A 24,140-nucleotide genomic window follows, 5' to 3' on the forward strand; every position below is an offset into this window, starting at 1 on the left:
GATCCAAATATGTCTCTCTCACAGGGCTCCATATTGAAACCCTACTTATATAGATTTCAAAGTAGCCAAGTATTTACTATAAGCATAATCTCTAGCACATAGTAAATACTTGGCTATTTGAAATCTATATATGTAGGGTTTCAGTATGGAGCCCTGTGAGAGAGACACATTTGGATCAATTTAGTACTTGTTTCTTTTAAATATCTTGTTAAGTGCCTTCTGGTTGGTTCCAACTCATAGTGAACCTGTATTGGGTTTTTGAGGAGCAGCTGGTGGCTTTCAATCACTGGCCTTGCAGTTAGTAGTCCAGTACTTATCCTACAGTGCCACACCAACACTCATTTACATGTGTTGTTGAGTGCCATCAAGTTGGTTCTGACTCGTAGCGACCCTGTACAGGGTTTTCCAAAGAACGATTGGTAAATTTGAACTGCCTACTTTGTGGTTCAAACTGAACTTGCAGTCCAGTGCATTATCCCACAGTGCCACACCAGGACCTTAAATGTGTAGTACTTTGCAATTAGTTTATTAACAAATTTTTATTCCTCAGGACAGAAATACTACTGTATTTCAGGGTGCCTGGAATCAGCCCCTAGTTGAGTAGGAGTCAGTTAATACTATTAAATAGCCTTGAACCTATGAAGGTCGGAGAAAAGTTGAAGTTTCCTTGTTATGATATTGGAAGAGGTTCACATTCCTGGCATAGTTATTTTCCTGGCTACAGTTTAACTAGGGCACTTCCTTCTGGACCTCAAGAGCTATAATTATCTACACTGTATACGGTCTCCTTGGTGCAGGCTGAGGAAAGCTCTGTACTTGTTCTGTACCATCACAAACTTTTAGAAATGACTTCAGCTCTTGTCTCTTCCTTAGAACCATACAAATTGTCTTTTTGCTCCAGCCTTCACCACTTTTGACTTGAGTTCTCACATCACCTTAATTCCGGATTTCCCTCAGTAGGTTTTATTATCCTATCTTGGCTCTGGGGAATAAATGAAATGACGACTTATCTCTTCTCTCAAACATGAGTTCCTTGGTGCAGTGGACCTAGATACTGCAGCCTTCTCTATTCCTAGATGTAGCTGACTGCTCTCTGGGACAGGCATTTCTTCAGTGCCAAGAGTTATTCCTTATCAACCTGTGAAGGTCCAAAGAAGGCATTTGCTTGGACAGCCCAAGTAAAAAGCATCCTCTGAGAAAAGTACAAGCCCCCAAATCTCACTACCTAAAACTGTCCTCCTCCAAGGTCTCGCTAAGGTCACTTCATTTGTTAGAATGAAACAGAGAAAAGCAGGAGAAAGCCAAGAAAGATAAAGTTAATTTATTTGCCCTCACAACTCTGTGGGCCACACAGGGTCCCTACAGTCTTAAATCAGCATGCCCTGCAGTGGTGTGCTGGCGAGTCCGGTTCCATGGAGAGCCTGCTCCCTTTCCCAGTCACTTTGAGCAGTTCCCTCCTGATCTCATCTCATCATTGTGCTCCCACATGCAAGGGGGCATGGGTCCACCTGCAAGAAACACAGGCTGCCTCTGGCAGCGAGGAAAGGCCCCTGTGGGTGGTGCAACACTGATCCCGGTGGGCCTGAAAGGATGGGTAGTCACGCAGAAGGATTTGGTTCAGTGTAAGGAGCTGCTGTTTTGCTCTTCAAAGGCCATCTTGCCCAGGAGCTGGCTGTCCAACTCCACCCCACTCACCGGCAGCTGGAAAAAGTTCATTTCAGCTGCTAAGGCTGCCATGGCAGAAGGGTCCTGGCCAAACTGAGCTCGCAACATCATGTCCATTTTCTCTAGCCGCCTCTTAAGCCGCTTGGCCTCCCGCTCCCGGATGAGCCGGGCCTGCCGCTTCTCCGGGGTCTCGTTGGCCCGCTTCAGCCTCATGGCTTCCCGGTCCCGCTGCAGCCGGCGGGCCCGTTGTTCGTCAGTCTCCTGCAGGCGTTGCAGGCGTTTGGCTTCCCGGTCCCTCATTCGCCTCACTTCCCGCTCCTCAGGGGTCTCGTTGTCCCGCCGGCTCTTCTTGGCTGTCCGTTCTCGTTCCAGCCGCTGCAGCCGTACTTCCAAAGGCTCATTCTGTCGACGGAGGGCCCACTTGCGTACGCTGGGGGTCTGAGCTTCCAGGAGTTTACGGTAGGCAGCACAGTTGTTGCACACAAGCAGAATTCCAGCAGGGTACACTACAGGATTAAAGGCAATGTCCTTACCCTCGGTACTGGAGGGGCCCTCATTGTGGGCTGGGGGTAGGGATTCCATATTAAGTACTTCAGGAAGTTTTTCACTGGAAAGTAAAAAAATTGGGTGGTTAAGGTCGTCTTCTAGCAAAGCTCAGGCCCTGTCTCCTTTATTAGGGTCTGGTTTATGCTTTTACCTACCAGGCCAGTTGCTCCAAGTTTATCACTACGGGTTCTGTTTGAATCTTTGGGAGATTTCTTCTGCCTCCCACCCTTTCTATCCTTTAGGCTTGGGTACCTACCTAGTCTCAAAGCCCACCTGGAGTTACAGACTGAGCCGTCTGTCACAACAGCCCACCAGAAATCAGATGAAGCCTTACAATGAATATTTTCATTAGTGCCGGGATGACAGTGTTTGGTGAAGGCTGTGCAGGGGCAGTCCTACAGTGGAAACGAAGGGTCTTTGATGTGGAGACTTCCTTCAGGCAAGATATACTCAACTTTCTGCTCCTCTGGCACTGCCAACAATTCAAGGGGGCTTCAAGAAGTTCATTTGAAAATTCCGTATCTTTTCATTTTTTCACAAACTTTTTGAAAAGCCCTTGTATAAAGGCATATAGTATATTCTTAGTTCAAGAGAGTTAGCACACAAGGTTCACTTAGCCTTCCTAAGACATGATAGAGACAGCCCTCACATTAGGGGCCCACCAGCACCCTGTAACTTCTTTACAATTATTGCAAAGTGCCTTTCGAATACTGCACTTGGACTTCACATTTCTTTCTAGTTGTAAATATTATTCTGATACAGAAATCCATTTTCCTCTGGGGATATCTCATGGAACGGGTATGTTCACTAGCCTATTTACTTGTATTTCCAAAGGATCATGAGTCACTTGCTTCTGAATTCCCTGCCTCTAGTCTAGCCTCCGTGGTGACTTGGGAAAGCTGAACCCACACCCAGCACAATACAGTTAGATGCCCAGCTAACCTGTTAAAGGTGGCATGGCTGGTGAAACGAGCTCCGCACACAGCACAGTTAGACCTCTGGTCCTCGGAGTGGATTAGGAGGTGGCGGCCCAATGACCCTGGGGAACTAAGGGCTCGGCCACAGACAGGACACATGTAGCTCTTGGCGCTCACCACTGCGGCAGTGTGCTGTAGAACAGAGCCTTAGTTTTAATCTCCCAATCTCACGCCACCTTCAGGACAAACAATACGCACTTGAAACGATTTTCTGGAAGTAGCTCCCTTCCTTTAGTCTCAGAATAAGGGATTTGCAATGATTCTCTCTGTTGAGCACCTGTAATAGTTGAGAGTCTTGAGTTCCATTCAGACCACTGTTCAGATTCCACTGGCTTGGGTTCTGACTACCTCCTAGACATGTGGCTGGTTTGACGATCTGTAGGCTCCAGAACCAGAGCCCACCAGAAGAGAATTCATGCTCCGGGCAATTTCTCTCCATCTACATAACTCACAAGTACATGGTAAGAGGCGATGACAGCAACCTTGAGAAGCTAGCTGAGAATTCTAGGGTGCAACAGGTATTTAAGTATCCTACTTTTAATATTCCTCCCCAGAAACCAGTTGTTGTTGTTGTTATGTGCCCTGGAGTCGAGGAGTCAGTTCTGACTCATAGCAACCCTGCACAGGGTTTCCAAGGCTGTGAATCTTTACGGGAGCAGAGATTCTTTTTCCTGTGGAACAGCTGGTAGTTTCCAACTGCTGTCTGTGAGATTAGCAGCCCTATTTGTAACCACTATATTACCAGAGCTCCTCCAGGAACCAGTTTGTTGTAGTTGTTGTATGTGCCGTGGACTTGGTTCCGACTCATAGCGACCATGTACAGGGTTTCCGAGGCTGTAAATCTTTATGGGAGCAGAAAGCCTCATCTTTCTCCCATGGAACAGCTGGTAGTTTCGAACTGCTGACCATGAGGTTCACAACCAATTAATTACCTTATGGTAAAAGCCAGGCCACCACGTGGTGCTGATGCCTTTTCAATAATGATGAAAAATCACAGGTGCGACTGAGTTAAGAGTAAAAGGAACATAAAGTCTGTCTTATTTTGATCATTAATGCTAAATTTCACCAGTATTTCAGAAACATTTAACTAATTTCTTCTTTAAAACAAAGCTCTCATTATTAACAGATGTTAGTTTCTGTTTCGCTATTTTTTTAAAAAAAGGCATGAAATCATTTAGAAACACATTTTGATACTTAATTTCTATAGTGTGTCTTCTTGGGAAATCTAAACACATTTACCCAACACATTTCACTTATTCTCTAAACGGTTCTGAGTTCTAGAGTGGAGCTTAGGAAAGGACGCAACAACTGCAGGTTCCTTCAGGAGTGGGGGCCGAGGCCAAGGCCAAGGCTGGAGCTGGGCTACAAAGAAACCACTCCGTCCACCATACCTGGTACACGTGCGCTATCAGCTGCTCCCGACTCCCACAATCTAGCTGGCAGAGGGGACATTGGCAGAGTTCAAGCAGGGGGTCAGAATTCAAATTCTCTGTGACCTGCAATTCAAAAATCAGACAATTACGACTATTCACCAGATCCTCCCTGCCCCTACCTCTTTTAACAGGGTTCTTTGTAAGTAGAAACACAACCTGGTCTCTGATCTTATTCTTAGATTCCTAATGTGGGTTGAAGGGAAAATAGGGGAGTAGGGTTAGGTTTGCTCCCACCTTCATTCTCTGCAAGGCCTTCTGCCGTGAGGACCTAGGACAACCCTAGAGAGATCCTATCTATGTTTCCCCTCAAGCCCCCTACAGAGCTTCCCTTTCTTCATGCTCCTTACAGGAACCCTCAGGAGACAATTCAGTGGAATGTGGCACCTCAGCACACACTGACTTTACTTTACAAGCATATGTAGTAACACCTGTTGTAAAGTCAGCTGTTTTGCAAAGGTGGACAGGCAAGGAAGACACTATTCTGTCTGGAGAGGCGTGTCATGCTCTGTGGGTGGAAAGGCAGGCTGGGTGTGTTGAAAACTGTGCATCTGGGGTGTGGAGACCCCCAGAGGCTGGATTGTTGGAAGTGGATGAGAAGCATCAGGACAGAGCAGAAGGGTGGGTGTTCTGGACTAGGAGCCATGCGTTACTTGCCTCATGTTCTACCACTTCGTTCCCACTAACAGGCTGCTCTGCATTTTCTAACTCCTTCTCCACTTTGATCACCCCTCCATCTTCCTCTGATGTGTGCGAAGAGACTTCATCTTGTGTAGTCTCCTCTTCATCACCCTCACTGTCACCTGAAACACACAAACTGGTCACTTGTTCTGATTTTTGCATGAATAGATCCTGAGCTGCTATCCAGACTAACGTTTGCAGCTCTGGTGGAAAACATTTTTAGATCTTCCATAATGGCAAGGGCTTCAAAAGCATGTGGAGAAATGGAATGAAAAGAAAATGAAAAATTTCCACGAATTTTTGGAAGCCCCCTTGTATGTTTCTATCAGTGCTCCACTAGGTGTAAATCAAGTTACAGCTGTAGTGTATATTGCATTGTATACACTACAGAGCAAATGTGAGACAACATTGCTTTGAAATGTGGTTACTGGGTCCAGTACATTTTCAAAACAAGAATCCGTGTTCACACAGTTCCCAAAGACCTCACACTTCATATAATACCTCCCCACACAATTTACACCATGCTCATTCGCACACACACCACCTTTGATTTACCAACACTTTCTACTGACTTCATTACTTACTTTTCTCCATAACACTGTGTAAATTTCTCTATGGTGTCACATATATTATTCTACTCCAAGTCTCACTATCTCATCTCTCTCTACAAGCCCCATAGCACTTAGAGAAATACCAGCAACTTCTTAATCTTCTCAATAAAGGAAGCAGTAGTAAACCCATTTAAAATGGTATCATTTTATAGGGAAAAGGCTATTCTGTACAGTGGAAAACCTAGCACAGCAACCACGCCCAGGCAGTCTGTACAGGTATTTTGACTCAAGGTTCTAATTGTTAGGAATGCAGCAGTGTAGGCTAAATAAGTCCATTATTTTGTTGATTCTAAGGACTGTCTTATGCATTAAATGGAAGGTACAGTTTTTTAGGGTGAAACATAATGTCTTGTGAGTAAATTAAGAATTGAGTTAGTTTTAGTTTGGGGTACAGGATGTAGCTTTGGGGAGGTCTGATGGTCTGACCATGGCCATAAATCTACAAGGTCTGTAGAAATTGATCCTGTTCTCCATTACTTATAGAATAGTAAAAAAATAGTAAAAAAAGAGTGAGAGAGGCAATATAGGAAATTCTATCTGAAAGGAAAAATAAGTGCTTTAAAGACCACAACACAAGAGGAAACCAAGCCTAGGGCAGCTGTCAGACCCTGGCCCTTCCCCAACCCCACCATGATCCCTAACTCTGGGGCCTGACTATGAACTAGAGAAATAGCAGAGTTTCACCAGGCTCTGCATTAGCAGTGAGACTCAGATTTTCTAGCTACCAATGTTTACTGTCTCATTTCTACCATCCCCTGCATAATTTTAAAATCCAACTGGTAACTAGACAAAACTGGTTACATTCCTTCTTCATGAGAAAGTCTAACCAAATCATCTCCTAATAGCTCCATGTGTCTCTCCTAGATACTCCAGTTGGTTGGTGGACTGGATTTAGATTCTGGAAAGATCTATGGATGTATGCTTTATTTCCCAGCCCAAAGTTTCCTTTAGTTTGAATTCATCTCAATAATGATGGATTGGCATAGATTAAATTGTACCATGTTTCTTCACTAGCTTCTTACTTAAAATACTTCTAGCCTTAGTCTAAGACATTTTTTGTAATTTATAAAAAATCAAATACATCTATTGTTGTTGTTGTTAAGTGCCATCGAGTCGGTTCTGACCCATAGCGACCCTGGATAGGGTTTCCAAGGAGTGGCTGGTGAGCTTGAACTGCTAATCTTGCAGTTCAAATGGCTTTGCAGTCTGGCGCATTAACCCACAGCGCCACACCAGGACTCCTTAACTACATCTATTAGATAGACTGAAAAAAAAGATAGGTACACTGTCTAGAGGGATGAGCACCTTCCATACTGTAAGCCTTAAGTCTCTCACAAACGTTACCCATCTATTACTCATGAAACAGGTTTTTCAGAAATAAAGTTCATTTTTTAATACTTGAACAATTAGCCCTCTGTTGCTAAATGATTCGTATGGGTGGAAACAGTAGTTTCTAGAAGGTTCCAGAACTCTCTCCTCCTCTTTTCCCCACCCCCAAACATGGAGACAAAACCAGAATGTCACTCTGAAACTGACATTATCAATAATCAACATCCAATGGATGCGGTTAGTAAAATATCAAAACCATCTCAGGAAATAAATCTAAATATGTGTATGTTCAGACAGGTCATGGAACAGACAATTCAGGAGGCTCCACTTGCAACCAGTCACTGTCTTCTCCATATCTGAATCACATGCACCTACCTAGGACTTGGGTGTGGAGAGACCTCGACATTAGCATTGTTATGCTGCATAATCTCCTTAGTAGGGAATTCCCTTGTGTGACACTAAAACTGGACACTCAAGCAAAAACTTCATAACTACCACCCTTACATTTACTAATTATAAACAAACTGATTCTAGTAGACTGTAATTTTTTTCATTTGACTTAACCCTGGGGCTAGATCATTAATTATTCCTCTGCCCCTGCCTCTAACAACCATAACAAACCTATCTGCATATGGCACTGTGCAAAGTATTGTAATCCATGAATTACAAAGATATCAGGCCAAACCTGTCCTCTTGCTATATACACCTTAGAACACCTGCAGGTACGCTGAGAATCCACATATTTCCTTCTTTATGTCTTCCTCCCAACCCCCATGCACATTCCCCAGAGCACACACACTCTGATAATTCTTCTCCCATTGCCCTGAGTCATTACCAGAAGGTGCAGAACTCACTGCTACTGGAGTCCTGATCTCTTAGTTGTTGGATAGCTTGTTGCTGACTGCCAAGGTCTCCAGGAAAATCAGTTTTCATCATCGCCTGGCGGGCTTGCTCTTCCAGCCCCGCAAATACTTGATCCCCTGGTGGTCACAAGGAAAAATAGTCAGGCCACCAGGTAGGTAGCACATCCCCAGGCAAGCTGGTTGGAAGGTCAGACCATTCAAAGGGAGGAGACAGGCAGACACCCTATGATAGGGTCATTCGTCTCCAAGTCAGCTTGCTGCCTCCAACAGTTTCTGGGTGCAGCTACTCTTCCTGGGCCGGAGGCCAGAAGCTCCAGGAAGTTATCACTCCTCCTAGTCTTGACTCCCTTCCAAAGGTGATCATTTGCTACTTTACAAGTTTAACTGCAGAATCTCAATTTTCCTGACTACAAACAAGTACTTCAAGAATTCTTCTAAATAGCAATCTCTCTAATAATCGTTCATCCACTCTTGTTCCAAGATACGGTCTGGAAGTTCTTCCTCAACTCTCTAATGTCTATCAAAATCAGTCACAATCAAATTAACAATTGGCTGAAAATGGACTCCACAGGGAAGCTAGAATAAACAAACTCATTTATGTGGAGGTACAACCTTCCTGAAACAGATGGACTAATTAGCAATAAATATTTCCTCTATTTTCCTTGATCCAATATGGTTTTGTTTTGATATTTAATAGATGTCCCAAATCCCTGGACTCATCCTTGATATGCACTTCCTTCTGATACACTCTGCCTGGGAGTTAACATTTAAGGGCTCTTTTATTGCCAGAGGCCAGGCATAAGGAGAAAAGTGTTTGGTTTCTCAGGGTTTCCATTATCTCACAGTGGAAACTACAGCTCCCATTCCCCAGCCAGCAAAAGAGCATAATGAAAAGCTCTAGTGAAACATTTGACAACAGACCAGGCCCATTTTCACTGAGGAGAGAAGAGAAAGTAAACAGGCTCAGGTTCTGAGAGAGGATACAAAGATGCAGGAGGAAAGGACTGAGTAGTGAGCTAACATGCCCTACTAGTCCTTAGACAACTAAAGAACTGTTGTGGCATAGACTTCATCGAATTCACTTATTTATTCAGCAAATACTCATTGAGCATTTATTATATACTGAACATAAATAATAGTTACTAATAAGCACTTACTGGTTCTAGACTTTATGTTAAGTATATTCTATCTGTTAACTCACTAATTCTCTGTAAACCCCTATGAAGTATTATACCTATTTAACAAAGAGAAAACTAAGATCTGTCTATGGTGGAACCAGAGATTCAAGTCTAGGTCTTCCCAACTCTAATATCCATATTATTATTATTATTTGCTTCCAAAAATCAGCCAATTAAAACCCATGGATGACAACAGCCTGATCTGCAGTTTATCATAAGGAAAGCACAGGACCAGACAGCACTTCATTCCCCTGTACCTCCATGAGTTGGGGCCTAGGCGGCTAGAAGGCAGCTAACATAACAACAATCACAGTGTGGGTGCTGGATGTCTTCAAGTCATGGTTGGAAGATGATTTAGTTTAGTTGTTGCTGAGGGCTTTCAACTCTGTATGATCTTGAAATTCTACAATTGTGCATTCTTCACATTATTCTGAAGAATGTAGAATCCTAAAATAACAGAATATCAGAGGTGGAAAGAAATTTACGGAGTATTGGGCCCAATCTTTTCACTAGGAATATAAAGGGACTAGGACCAAGAATGGGAACACACTAATTTTGGATTGCTATGCTAATTACCACAAAGTCAGATCTAGAAACCAAAGTTTTTGATCCCCAAGCCAGTGTTCTTTTAAAAAACCCACACAGTCTCTAAATATATAATGTCTACATTTTAAAATGCTTTCTAATAGTTAGTTATAAGCAAGTCAGAAGGTTTATCAGAATGGTTTTGCTAAAAATGAATGTCACAGAGTGAGAAGAATGGCTCTTATCCTCATGTGTTTGTTACCTTTATGCCATGAAAAATGGATGCACACAATTCACATACCACGATAATGTTCTCAGGGTAAGTATTTGATCATCGGAGAAAAGTATGGTTCTAATACTGTGTGAAAAATGACCATACCTGGGTTACCGTTGCTAATATTAAGGCTCCCATGATTCATATTGAGTGGGAGTGGAGAATAATCAGTGCTAAGTGTGCTCCTATCTACACAGACCTTGGGTAAAAAGAAGCTGCTTTGAAGTCTATCTTCACAATATGAGATGACTGGACAGAAATGACTCTTTGTTGTTGTTGTTAAGTACCGTTGAGTCAGTTCCAACCCACAGAGACCCTGTATAGGGTTTCCAAGGTGCAGTTGGTGAGCTTGAACCACTGACCTGGCGGTCCAAACTGACTTTGCAGTCTAGTGCATTAACCCATAGTACCACACCAGGACACCAAGATTCCTAGAGAAAGCAAACACCTGAATGCTGTGTTACAGTGCTTCCTCTTCCTTCTTTGCAGAAGTGAAACAATTTATCCATGTTGGTTTTACTACAACAACAAAACAGTGGGCATCTGGCAGACACATCTACCTTCTGGGTGGATGCATATTTTCAGATCTGGTGGCATGGACAGATATGGCATTAAGGAACAAGTTATATACTAGCTTACAAGGGGGCTTTAAAAAAATGTGTTAAAAAATTCTACTATATTTTCATTCAATTTTTCCACAAACTTTTTGAAGCCACTTCAAATAATTATCAACCTGAAGACCATTCTCATCAATGACATTTCTGGTCTCTAAAGAAATTGTTGTTGTTGTTAGGTACCATCTAGTCAGTACCGACCCATAGCGACCTTATGCACAGCAGAATGAAACACTGCCCGATCCTGGGCCAACCTCACTACTGTTGCCACGCTTGAGTCCATCGATGCTGCCACTTGGCCAATCCATCTCGTTGGGGTCTTCCTCTTTTTCTCTGACCCTCCACCTTACCAAACATGATACCCTTCTCCAGCCAGGGATATACAGATTGCTGAATGCTAGAATTATGATATACTAAATACATATAATTTATTAATCTTCCATTCTGAAAAGGGAATTGCCATTGGATTAGCAGAATGGCATTTAAGAAAATATGGGTTCTTTCAAGATAAGCCAGTAATTCAGTTTTGTTCTCATTAACTGAAATTCAAATTTTATTTTGTTTATTGATGTGGTCTCTACTAGTCGTCTGTCCATTTGTCATACTGCAGTGGCTTGTGTATTGCTGTGATGCTGCAATGCCACTGGTATTTGAAATACTGGCAGGGTCACCCATGGTGGACAGTTTTCCGCTGAGCTTCCAGACTAAGAAACACTATGAAGAAAGAGAGGTGGACTACTTCTGAAATGTTTCGCCACAGAAAATCTTATGAAGAGCAGCAGAACACTGTCAGATACAGTGTTAGAAGATGAGCCCCCTCAGGCTGGACGACTCTCAAAATATGACTGGGGAAGAGATGCCTTCTCAGAGTAGAAGTGACCATAATGACATGAATAGAGTAAAATTTTGAAGGCCTTCATTTGCTGATGGGGCACATCTCAAAAAGAGAAACAGCTGCAAACATCCATTAACAATTGGAACATGGAATGTACAAAATATGAATCTAGGAACATTAGAAGTTGTCAAAAAAGAAAATAAAACACATAAGAATCGATATCCTAGATACTGTTGTTGGTATTAAGTGCTGTTGAGTTGGTTCCGATTCATAGCAACACTGTATAGGATTTCTGAGGAGCAGCTGGTGAGCTTGAACTGCCAACATGGTTTAAACCAACCTTGCAGTCCAGCACATTAACCCAAAATGGCACACCTGGACTCCATCCTGGACATTAGTGAGCTGAAATGGACTAGTACTAGCCATTTTGTTTCTGACAGTCATATCGTTTACTAAGCCAGGAATGACAAATTGAAGAGCTATGGTGTCATATTCATTGTCAAAAAGAACATTTCAAGATTTATCTTGAAGTACAATGCTGTCTGTGATAGGGTAATATCCATACACCTATAAGGACGCCCTGTTAATACCACTCTGATTCAAACTTATGTACCAACCATTAAAGCTATAATGATGATGAACTTGAAGAATTCTTAGCATAGTGGTTATGAATTGGGCTGCTAACCTCAAGGTCAGCAGTTCGAAACTACGAGCTGTTCCACGAGAGAAAGATGAGGCTTTCTGCTCCCGTAAAGATTTATAGCCTCGGAAACCCTGTATGGGGGTCATTATGAGTCAGAACCAACTCCACAGCACACAACAACAACAACAACAACCAACTTTTTCAGTTTGAAATTGATCAAATGTGCAATTAAGATGCACTGATAATTACTAGTGATTGGAATGCTAAGGCTGAAAACAAAGAGGAAGGATCAGTAGTTGGAAAATAGGGCCTTGGTTATAAGAAATGATGTTGGTGTTCACATAATAGAATTTTACAAGACCAATGACTTCTTCATCGCAAATACCTTTAAAAGCATCATAAAAGACGATTATACAGATGGGCCTCACCAGATGGAAATCAAATTGACTACACCTGTGGAAGAATATGGTGGAAAAGCTTAGTGTCTCCAGCCAAAACAAGGTTAAGAGCTGACTGTGAAACAGACCATCAACTGGTCATATGCAAGTTTAGGTTAAAGTTGAAAAAAGTTAAAGCAAGTCCATGAAGACCAAAATATGACCTTAAACATATCCCACCTGAATTGAGAGATGACCTCAAGTACAGATTTGATGCATTAGACACTGATGACTGAAGACCAGAAGAGTTGTGGGATGATATCAAGAACATCATGAAAAAAAAAAAGAACATTAGACAAGAAGAAAGCAAAAGAACATTAAAATGACAAGAAATAAAGACCAAAATGGATGTCAGAAGACTCTGAAACTTGCTCTTGAGTATAAAGAAGCTAAAGTGAATGAAAGAAATGAAGTACAAGAGCTTAACAGAAAATTTCAAAGGGCATCTCTAGAAGACAAAGTCCAGTATTATAATGAAATGTGCAAAGACCAGGAGTTAGAAAATTAAAAGAGAAGACGCATGCTCAGCATCTCTCAAGCACAAAGAACTGAAAAAAGAACTCAAGGCTTGATTTGAAATATAGAAGGATTTTATGGGCAAAATATTGACTGAAGCAGAAAGCATGAAAAGGTAGAGGGAATACAGAGTCACTGTGGCAAAAAGAATTGGTTGATAGTCAACCATTTCAAAAGGTACTAAATGATAAAAAACCAATAGTATCGAAGGAAGATGTTCAAGGTGTACTGAAGGCATTGTCAAAAAAAAGGCTCCTGGAATGAATGGAATATAAATTGAAGTCTTTCAACAAACTAATGCAGCACTGAAATCACTTACTTATCTATGCCAGTAAGTTTGGAAGGCAGCTACCTAGCCAGTCAATTGGAAGAGATTCATATTTGTGCCCATTATAAAGAAAAGCTACTCAATGGAATGTGGAAATTATTGAAAATATCACTAACAAATGCAAGTAAAATTTTGCTGAAGATAATTCAAAAATTACTGCAATAGTATATTGACAGGGAACTACCAGAGGTTCAAACTGGATTCAGAAGAGAAGGTGGAACAAAGGATATCATTGCTAATGTTAGGTGAATCATGGGTCATGGATGAAAGAAAGATGCTTACTTGTGCCTTAATAACTAAAAAAAGGCTTTCTACTGTGTGGATCTGTATATCATGACAAGCTATGGTTAACATTATGAAGAATGGGAATTCTGGAACACTTAATTGTGCTCAAGGAGAACCTGTATATGCATACACCAAGAGGCAGTTGTTCCAACAGAACAGGGAGATACTAAGTGGTCTAAAATCAGAAGAAAAGGTGTGAAACATGATTGTATTCATTCACCATACTTATTAAATCTATATTCTGAGCAAATAATCTGAGAAACTGGATTATATGAAGAAGAACATATCATCAGGATTGGAGGAAGACTCATTAACAACCTGTAATATGCAGATGATACAACCCTGCTTGCTGGAAGTAACGATAACTTAAAATACTGATAAACATCAATGACAGTAGTCTTCAGCATGGTTAACACCTCAATGGAGAGAAAACAAAAATTCTCACAACTGGGCCAATAAATAATATTATGATAAATGGAGAAATGATGAAGTTATTAAAGATTTAATTTTGCTTGGATCCACAATTAATACTCATGGAAGCAGCAATCAAGAAATCAAACAACATATTGCATTATGCAAATCTGCTGCACAAGACCTCTTTAAAGTGTTCAAGAGCAAAGATGTCAGTTTGAGGACTATGGTTCACCTGACCCAAGCCATGGCATTTTCAACTTCTACATATGCATGTGAAAGTTGGACAGTGAATAAGAAAATCATAGAAAAGTAGATACATGTGAGTTGTGGTGTTGGAGAAGAATATTAAAAGTACCATATTGTTGTTGCTATGTACCATGGAGTCAGTTCTGACTCCTAGTGACCCTGCACAGGGTTTCCGAGGCTCTAAATCTTTACGGGAGCAGAAAGCCTCATCTTTCTCCCACAGAACGGCTGGTAGTTTCAAACTGCCAACCTTGAGGTTAGCAGCCCGATTCGTAACCACTATGCTACCAAAGCTCCAAAAGTACCATGGAGTGCCAGATTAACAGAAAAAAATCTGTGCCAGAAGAAATACAACTAGAATGATCCTTAGAAACTAGGATGGTGACACTTCTCTACACTTTGGAGGATCAGCGAAAAAGAGGAAGACCACAATATGGATTGGCGCAGTGGCAGCAGCAATGGGCTCAAGTGTTAACAATAATTGTGAGGATGGCTCAGGACCAGGCAGTGTTTTGTTCTGTTATGCAAAGGGTACCATGAGTTGGCACTAAGTGGACAGCATGTTAACAACAATAACTTAAATGGTTTAAATATAGTCCTTCATAGAACAAATAAGAGTCTGTTCAATATGACTTTCCTATCTAGGGCTCTGGTTGGCAATCTCATCCAAGATAGTTAGGATAAAATTAATTCTTTTTTTGGCTGTTTTGAAAATCTGTGGTCTTTTATTCATGTCTTGGGAAAAGGATTAAGCTGAATTTTACTCAAGAGTGCTTACTATTTTAAATACTAACATAAAGCAAACTACATAAAAACCATTTTTAAAGGTAGTTTTCATAAACCTCATAGTTAAATAAATGTAAATGATCTTCCAGTAGTCACTATTTACCTAATACTCATATCTGACTGTCTGGAACGATCTTTTCATAAGGCAGTGAGACTTGCCAAAAGTATTCCATTATCAGTTCAAGAATGTGATCCATCGAGATACTAATGATTAAGAAGTAGTATAGAATTGCCTGTTTTAATGTAAGATTGTTTCCTTCTATCTTGAGACTGTTGAAGTAAGTTAAAAAATCCTCTGGTCTCTAGACATTAATGTAGGAAATTACCTTATTTCACATAGGTATTTATTTATTAGTAGTTGAGAAAGAGGCATCTATGTTCCACAGTGAAAAGCAAGATGCTACCTCTCTTTCTTTAATGTTTTCTGGCTTTTTTTTTTTTTTGGTATGAAATCAAGCTACTGCTCGTCTCTGATTTGGTGAACAGTTTTCACGCTAGAGAGCAAGGCTTTGTTAGCAAGTCTGTAGAATGGATGAGAAACCTGAAATCAAAGTTATTATAAAGGCAGAGAGTTTACGATTCTCTTTCCTGGGTTCTTGGGATAATTAAATAAATGCAATTTCAGAGTGACTAAACTTGAGTAAAGCAATCAAAATGTTCAGAGAGAGCAGATGCCAAGTTCAGAAAACATGAGCTAGTGTTGGGAATAAGTAAGTTACTTAGGATTCCATTTCTATCTGCAGTCTCGGTAACCCAAGGTATAATCACATGTTGGGAACACAGCCACTTACCTCATAAGGATGCTAACAAAATGAATGAAAACAAAACAAATTGTGCTTTTTAGAAGAAACTCTTCTCTCTTCTCTGTGGAAAATCTTCAATTGAAGCTTTTTAATTTCTTATGTAGTTTACACTCAGAAAGCAAAAGTCTCTTAAGGAAAAGAAGTTTTCCTTTTCTTAGTGGTTTGCTGGGTTCAAATATGCCAATTGAAACTATGACAGTGATTGTATTTTCAGTCTCCCTGGGAATATTTGACAGATATTTGTACTCAGTAGAAAGTACGATGAGAGGTGAGACTGTCTAATAGAGATTTCAGTCAGTCTGTTATTTCTATCTGAATTATTTTGGGGTTTCATTCCAAAAGCTATTAATGAAATGAATTGGGGAAAACACAAGAATCTGTCTGGACATTTCTGGGGGGAAAAGAGAGATTGTGCCCATGATTTAGATACAAAAACAGTCCTGAAGAAAACCAAGTGTATGCCAAATCAAGTACATGCCATCGGCTGCTAAAGTGGATCTGACAAACACTGTTGGGCAATAATAATGGGATTCTGAGCATGTTCTTAGATGGACTTTTATAGCTTCATGTCACACAATCTTCGTTTTCTTCCCAGAATGCAGTTCTAATGAAGTTCAGCCATTAATATGCTCAAGTGCTAATTGACTTTGATATTTAACCAAAGTTGTGTAGACTTTCCTGCCTCCCAGACCCTAAGTCCATTCCACTTACTTTAAATAGTCAGGCAGCATTCGACTTACTACATTTGATTGGTACCATTTCACTGCAAGGGAAGAGGAGGTTCAAGTGGTCAGAAGACTGAAACCATCCATTTCTATGTGCCACTATGGCCATGGGCAATGAGAAGATGGTCTTTCGAAAAGTCCCCAAGTAATAAATAAACAAAAGGTCCTCAGAGTTGAGTGTCTTTTCTTTTATGGTCAAACTTAAGTCCGTTACCTGTGAAGCCTTCACGGTGCCCTACCCAAATGCATCACTGAAAACAACATCTCCTTGGGAACTTGCTCTTTAGAAACTGCTAAACTTTTCTTTTCACTGCCCCAGACTAAAGACCCTTTAACAGTCACCAGTGAAGAGCCTATGAAATACCACCCACTCCACCTCAATAAAATGCTCGCTCCCTCAATTCTGACAATTGTATTTCTTCAGCTATTAATGTGTGATATTCTCCCCTTCTCCAAGGTCTGTTTGTGCATCTGTTTATTGACTCTCCAATGACAGCTCTTCTTGGACATTGACTATGGTAGGAGGAGATGCGCTGATGGATATCTGTTAGGTGGACATAGGCACAGTCTACATATGCCTCTACTGGCCCCCTGCCTTACGCTTATCATGCCAACAGTCCCATCAGCTTCTCTCTTTGGACAGATAGCTTTTGGAGGTGAATGCCCAGCACCTATGAATGCCTTCTTTGTAAACTCATCTCTAGTAAGAGTATCTTTTTCTACTCTGCAGCCCTGAGACCACAGCTGTGGATTTAAAAATCAGTCCTTATTTTCATCCATAGAGGAGAATCCTCTAAATCTGTGTGCTGGATTATCTATGTGAGAGACACTTTATTTCCTGTGATAAGCCTCACATTACATTTAGGCTTACTGAATTTTTCTGCTTACATTAAACAGCCTTCTGTATTTACCTATTTTGGAATATTGTCTTAGAAAAATCCAACTTGTTTTCTCTTATAAAACTTTTCCATGACTTAAATTGAAGAACTAACTTTATGTAGAGGTTTGTTACCCTAATCTCATTCATCTATATGGTACTGATGTCCTCTTAATTTCACTGTTTTCTCTCCTACTCTTGAAATTACCGAGTAAGAGAAAACTATATAGTTCCTGACATATAGTATATTTTAATACATGTTAGTTCTCTTAATTCTTTCACTAATAATCCATCTTTTCAAATGTAGGGTTTTTTTCCCCCCTTAAAATTTTTTTTCATATTGCACCTCTGAATTCTCTCCCAATGTTGTGGCACTTTTGTCAGTCTTCCATAATAATAGGAAGCTATTTGTCTCTTTTATGAACATTTGGGTGAGAATGCTTATCTCCCCAGATCATAGGATAATGGTTAATTATCTCAAATCTGCACCAATATACTCATGTTTATTTAATCGGGAACTCTTAAACACCCTCTATGAGTAGTGATGGAAGTAGAAAGGGATGTACAAACAACTATATATAGGACCACCTCTGCACTCTAAAAGTCTAATTAATGAAACAAAACATACATATGAAACTGTTAGGAAACAATGCAAGAAAAGTGCATAGCCAGTTTCTCTATTTCTAGTCTTTTCTCCATATGATCCATCTCACACACTGCTTCATAGTCCCCAAACACTCTGTTCTTGTTTAAAAACCTTCCGTGGCTCCTACAGTCCACAGAATGATGTTTGAATTTGACATGGTACTCAGGTCTCCACAATGTAGTCAAACATTTCCCACCTATGTCCTATGACTTCTGGACAAATGAAAGTTGCTTTATACAAAGTCTACTTATCCCTAAGTGTAGCATGTGTATTCCCTTTTATCTCTTTGCTCACATTGTTTTCATCACCTGCCTATCTTGCTCCTTTCCTTTTTTAAAAAAAATCTGCTTTCTCCCTTCTAAGGCCCTGCGTGATGCAAACAGCTAAGTGCTCAACCTATTAGCTGACAAGTTCATGGTTCAAACTCACCCAGAGGAGTCTTGGAAAACAGGCCTACCAATCTGCTTTTGAAATTCACAGCCTTGAAAACCCTATGGAGAAGTTCTACTCTGCAAACATGGAATCACCATGAGTTGGAAAACTTGACAGCAACCAACAACAAAAACAAAAAGTCCCAGTTCAAGTTCATAGTCTAGGACCTCTTCCATCCAGTGTTTCCTCACTATACCTCAGTCCAGAGCTTTCTCCTTCTTCTTAATGTCTTTAGTATACACAGTCTATAGCATCCCTATTTATAAGTTAGCCTATACAAGTACTATCTTGTAGTATTTTTATAGATTTTTTTAGATATATATCTGAGGCTGTATTATACTTTTACTTATCTTAAATCATCTTACAGCCTTCCTATTTAAGACAAGGTCTTTCAAAAAATAGATATTCTAAGGATGAATTAAATGCACATACCCAATGACAGATTTCTAAACACCTCCTCTGTTAAGAACAGGACACACTCTAAGTCCATCACATTCAATACCTTTAGCTCTTTCTTCACAAGTTATTGTGATCCTCTCATTCAAAATGCAGGTTACCCTCCCACTCCACCCTCAACATTCCCAGAAGACAAAGTCCAATACTCACAGTGAACTTTATTTGGATTTGTCTGTTTCCGACGGGACATGTTTCCCTGATCCAAGAGCTCTGGTCTTTCCCAGTTTCACGACTGGATATGTTCCTACCTCCTTGTAAGGTGCTGACCTACAATGAAAAAGGATCATTGCTAGCACAAAAATTACTTAAAACTAAAAGATAAAAAGACTTAAAAATAGCCCCAGAGCATATAAAACTCACGAGTTATCAATAATTGAACTAATGATGGAAAGACAGAGATGAATACAACTTTAGCAGCACAATTTCAACGTACCAAGAAGGTACCACAATGTTAAGTGAGAGAAGGGACTCCTTCAGAGGACTTAAGAGAATTCCACTCTAAATCCATCTGTGAAATCCAGAATACTGTTAAGTGATCATGATCAAGGTCACAGGATAGAAAAGGAAGCAAAACCCAGGAAACCAGGGTTAGAAGTACTATGGACTCAAAGGGATAATCCCCACAAATTGTAAAAGGAAGTCAAAGAGGGTGGCAGCTCACATGTCACACGCTCACTGGAAGTCAAACACTGCAATCTGCACCAATGGAAGCTTCCAGATGTTTTTTCAAGAAGTTATCTCGCCTAGAGGTGACAGAGGCATCATATCCCTGTGAGACAAGCAATGTCTCAAAACTCTTAGGCATCTGTAAACGAAAATGGAGCCTATGTTTTGTGATGCAGGCATAGTGCTGGGCACTATGGATGATAGGGCAAGAGAACAAATCAAACTTCCAGTGTCAAAGATGGGCTCTCACATCCACACTGTTGAGTCCTAATTCAGACCCCAGTGTGGCAACATCAGCCTCTGTGGTGGCTCGACTCACATGCTCTGGAGTAATGGTCAAAGTTAAAACTTTACTGTCTCTTCTTATCCAACCTCTATATGGCAAAGAAGCTGTGGGAGGGGCAAAGAGAAAACTCTCCAAACTACAAGTGTGGTAGAGACATGCACCTGCCTTCTTGTTATAGGAGTGAACAGACGTTCAAGTATGGAGATTCCTGGTTAACTATAAGGAAAACTTTCCCATCAATAAGTACTATTAGAATCTGGCATGGTTTAGTAACAGAAGCAGTAAAAATTTCTTTGAAAGCCGAGAGAATAAACAAACCTATAGATTACAAAGAGATGGATTCTCTTCCTACCAAAGACAAGAAAATGATTTTGCTACCCTTGAAGTTTTTTTTTTTCAGTTCCTACCTTCTCAAATTATACTTACATTGAATAAATATAATTGCAGCCAACTGTTTTAAAAGGACTTATGAGAGGCTACAACTAGTTATACAGTGCCCTCCAGTTCGTAAAGACTCACCTCCTGTTAGGCCAACTAACTCCTCTATGTAGCTAGAAAGGACCTCAGACCTGTAATCAGATCCTGCCTCCCCTTACCACAAGAAGAAAGAAACCGCAAATGGCAAAGAGAGTCCTCCACAGGAAGTGGTAAAGGGACCAGTTTTCAGGCAGTCTTCTATCATATCTGCATATCAAACAGTTGTTTTTCAGACCTTTAATTAAAACAACAACAACAAAAAGTCCAAATGTATAACAGTAAGATTAAATTTTAACTATTTAGAGGGCAGTATACAAAGGGATCTAGAGGATAAGCACTGGACTTGGAACCACAAAGTTGGCAGTTTGAGCCCACCAGCCGCTCCACCAGAGAAAGATGAGGCTTTCTGCTCCAGCTAAAATGTACAGTCTTGGAAACCCTATACAGGATTGCTATGAGTCAGAACCCACTCAACTATACTTAACAACAATGTTGAGGATTAATACTAATTACATGTGTTCCTGGTTCTAAGTTTCATTTGATTATATTATTTCTTTCTAATCAAGCTGTTGTTAAGCGGTGTCGAGTTGGTTTCGACTTCTAGCAACCATGTATAAGGTTTCCATGGAGCGGCTGGTGGTTGTTTTAAATTACTGAGGCAGTACGTGTGTATCACACTTTGGATTTTTAATGCGTTTGGAATCACAAAATGGCAAGTTAAATGAACTACAAGGTTTTTAATCATTTTTTTTTAAAGTTTACAAAAATATACCTTTGTTATCTAAAGGCAAAAAAAGAAATTTTAGCTCATCTTTACATTTTCCCCATCAAGAACAGAAACAGTACCTGTGAAGTAAAGGTAATAAGGCCCCTTCTGTCCTTCTGAAGGAAAACCAAATCATTTGAGATCGTTAACCTCTTTAAGGATCATCTTAGTGAGCCAAATGTTCAATATAGAAGCTGAGAGTCACAAGGCTGAGATGAGCATCTGCATATTTAAATCAGCAGTGTCCACTGAGACTCAGAATCCTCCTAGTGGCCAAACGGGGAACTGACCAGATGGTACTCAACGGGGCTTCACACCTGAGGGATTATGGTAAAAATCAGCAAATACCCTTCCCTCCCCCCATAAGTCACCAAGGACTCTTTACAACATAAACAAATAAATAAATGGCATTGACAGGGCACTTCATGACATATCAAGATTTCCGAGGACCCCGGCTGTTTTATAGGTAATGGTAGGCAATAAAAGCTAATAAAACCCACTGACACATTGCCCTAAAGGTCATTCAATTCTACGTTCAACACTGCCTGCCTCAGTTCCCAAAAGCCAATCTGAGAGTGGTCCAAGAAATGAAACGGATAGCTAGTTGAGCATCGCTATCCCAAAGAAAAAGGAGATGGGCAGAAATGGTCAACAGGAGGATTCGGGCCTCCGGGGGCGTCTGCCAATAAAGGAATGGCGCTTCATCGGTCTTCAGGACAATGTCTCTCCACTGCCCTCACCTGACGCGGTCCCAGCTCTCCCACAGGTGTTAGGTTGCAGCTGCCAGGACACACCACAGACTTGAGCAAGAGAAATGGGGTGAAAGGCTATCTTTAAGAAAACGGGGTGCACTCCCACCTCCACCTCTGCTGCGGTTCCCACGGCGCAAAGCAAACTCGCCCGAATCCGAGTGGTTTGTATCTGCCAAAAAGGAGAGGACAAGAGAGCAGATCACGTAGCCGCCTTCCAGTTCCCAACGTTCCCACTTCTGCTGGGTAAGGAGGGTGTGTACAATTAACCGAGCTGTTCCCTCCGAATTCTTCCAGGGGCAGTACAGGTAAATTCCCGGGAATGATCAGGTAAGTGCCAGAGATCTTCGGAGGCGGCGCAGACAGCACAGTCTTCTCAGAAATCTAAATTTAGCAGCTTTTCTGAGAGCCCGAGACGCTGGCGCTGATCCCCGGGTCTGCCCTCCCACGCCCATCCTCCCGCCCGTAAGCTCCACCCAGGCCTGTCAGACGCCGGCTGGTGGCCGGGCCCGCGGCCGGGGGACGAGGCCACGCGGGGAGGCCCGAGCGCAGGAGGAAGAACGGCTGGGACTGCCGGCCCGCCGCGGCCTCGCCTCAGGGACCGCGGGTGGGGGGACTGGGCTGCGCCGCCCTCAGGCCACAATGAGCCCCGAGCCCCCTCCTCAGACACAGACAGACAAAAGGGCCGACAGCTGGCGACCAAGAGGGGGGCGGGGATCCCCAGCATCCTCAGTGGGGCCCAGAGGGAAGGAGTCGGGGGTCTTTTTACCCAACGCCTCCGCGCTCCGCTCGCTCCGTGTCCCTGGGCCCCGCCTCCGGACAGACAGACCGCCGGACAATGGGCCTCGGGCCGCAGCTCGAGCCCAGCCGGGCCGCGCCTTTCCGGGACAGGGTCCCGGCAGGCGGAGGGCGGCTCCGGGCTGAACTGGTGGCAGGTAGCCGAGGGGCGGCGCTGCAGACGGACAAAGCACCCGCCGACAGACAGACAGAAGGGGAAAAGATGGCGACGCGGGTGGCGGGAGCGCGCTGCTCGCGCACTCGCAGCGAGCAGGGCGCGTGCACGAGTCGCTCCTCTCCACCGCCCCCTCGCTCCGCCAGGGTACCCTTTCTGGTTTTCCAGGCGCGCGCCAGCGATGTGGGCGGAACCTGAGGGGAGAGGGGGTCTTGGGAGGCGGGGCCTATGGGAGCACCCAATCACAGGCGTCGGCGAGAGGCCTCGCCTCCATCCTGGAGCCGGGGAGACCCCCGAGCCTTGCAACCACCTTAAGTCTTTTTCTGGGTCACTCGACCTCTCAGATCCGTTGGTCCAAACCCTGCAGGAGGCCTGTACACTACACCCCGACTATAGACTCTCATACTGGTTTCTCACCCCACCATTGAGTTCAACCACAGAACCCACAGCCCCACCGCAGCCTCCCTGTCTCTAGCCCTCCCCCCCTTAATCCTCTTCCGTTCATTTCCCTCAAGCTTCACAGTTTCTTTAGCCCCTGAGGCATTTAATAGGACCGAGGCAGAGGATCATGGGCCTTTGTGGGAGGGGCTAAATTCAACTGTCAAAAACTCTAAGAAAAATCCTTAGATTTCTTGTAGGCACATGATTTTCAATTAATAAAATAACGTAGTTGTAGACCCAGGGGCAAAGGATTCATTTACAGCATTGTTGATACTTATGAGTATTTGGGGCAACTAAATCCAAGTGTACCGACTCACTTCCTAATAAAGCACCTCTTTCTGTCTCCTTTCCTTCCTCTCATTCTTTCTTTATACAGAATGCTTTAACCACTACCTCTGCTTACTTGGAGAAACAAGTCCTGGTATAGTGCTGTAGGATAAACACTAGACTGCTAACCACAAGGTCGGTAGTTCAAACCCACCAGCTGCTCCTTGGAAACCCATGCAGGGTGACTACGTTTTGGATGGTACTTAACAATTTGGAGGAAGGAGGTGTGGGGGGCAGAAGATGAGCTCTGTACTTAAAAGATCCAGCTTTGAGTCCCAGCTCTGCTTCTCACCATTCTAATGGATTTGGATAAGACACTTTCCGATTTTGAGACTCTGCTCTTAAATGAGAAAT

At 42.2% G+C, this 24,140-nt stretch overlaps 1 protein-coding gene across 3 annotated transcripts; it reads right to left on the reverse strand.

The window, feature by feature from the left end:
• Positions 1–1,306: 1,306 nt before the first annotated feature.
• On the reverse strand, positions 1,307–23,111 carry ZNF821 (zinc finger protein 821). Of its 3 annotated transcripts, XM_006860192.1 has the most exons (8): positions 22,836–23,111; positions 22,176–22,238; positions 19,273–19,389; positions 8,094–8,219; positions 5,276–5,421; positions 4,580–4,684; positions 3,154–3,320; positions 1,307–2,272 (listed from the first exon to the last, which is right to left on the reverse strand). In XM_006860192.1, the coding sequence occupies exons 3-8, from the start codon at positions 19,310–19,312 to the stop codon at positions 1,618–1,620; spliced, it is 1,239 nt and encodes a 412-aa protein (XP_006860254.1). In that variant the 5' UTR covers positions 19,313–19,389; positions 22,176–22,238; positions 22,836–23,111; the 3' UTR covers positions 1,307–1,617. The 3 variants fall into 3 exon arrangements, with proteins under 3 accessions (XP_006860254.1, XP_006860255.1, XP_006860256.1); XM_006860193.1 differs by lacking the exon at positions 8,094–8,219; XM_006860194.1 differs by lacking the exon at positions 3,154–3,320.
• Positions 23,112–24,140: the final 1,029 nt, after the last annotated feature.

The sequence above is a fragment of the Chrysochloris asiatica genome, unplaced genomic scaffold, assembly GCF_000296735.1.
Source record: "Chrysochloris asiatica unplaced genomic scaffold, ChrAsi1.0 scaffold00037, whole genome shotgun sequence".
Classification (NCBI taxonomy): Eukaryota; Metazoa; Chordata; class Mammalia; order Afrosoricida; family Chrysochloridae; genus Chrysochloris; species Chrysochloris asiatica.

Excerpts from the sequence above, each read along its gene's own strand:
- ZNF821 (XM_006860192.1), bottom strand. The coding sequence starts at position 19,312 with ATGTCCCGTCGGAAACAGACAAATCCAAATAAAGTTCACT. Across the intron at positions 8,220-19,272 it reads AAATCCAAATAAAGTTCACT|GGGATCAAGTATTTGCGGGG; the intron begins GTGAGTATTGGA and ends TGTGACCACCAG. Across the intron at positions 4,685-5,275 it reads ACGAAGTGGTAGAACATGAG|GTCACAGAGAATTTGAATTC; the intron begins GCAAGTAACGCA and ends TTTGAATTGCAG.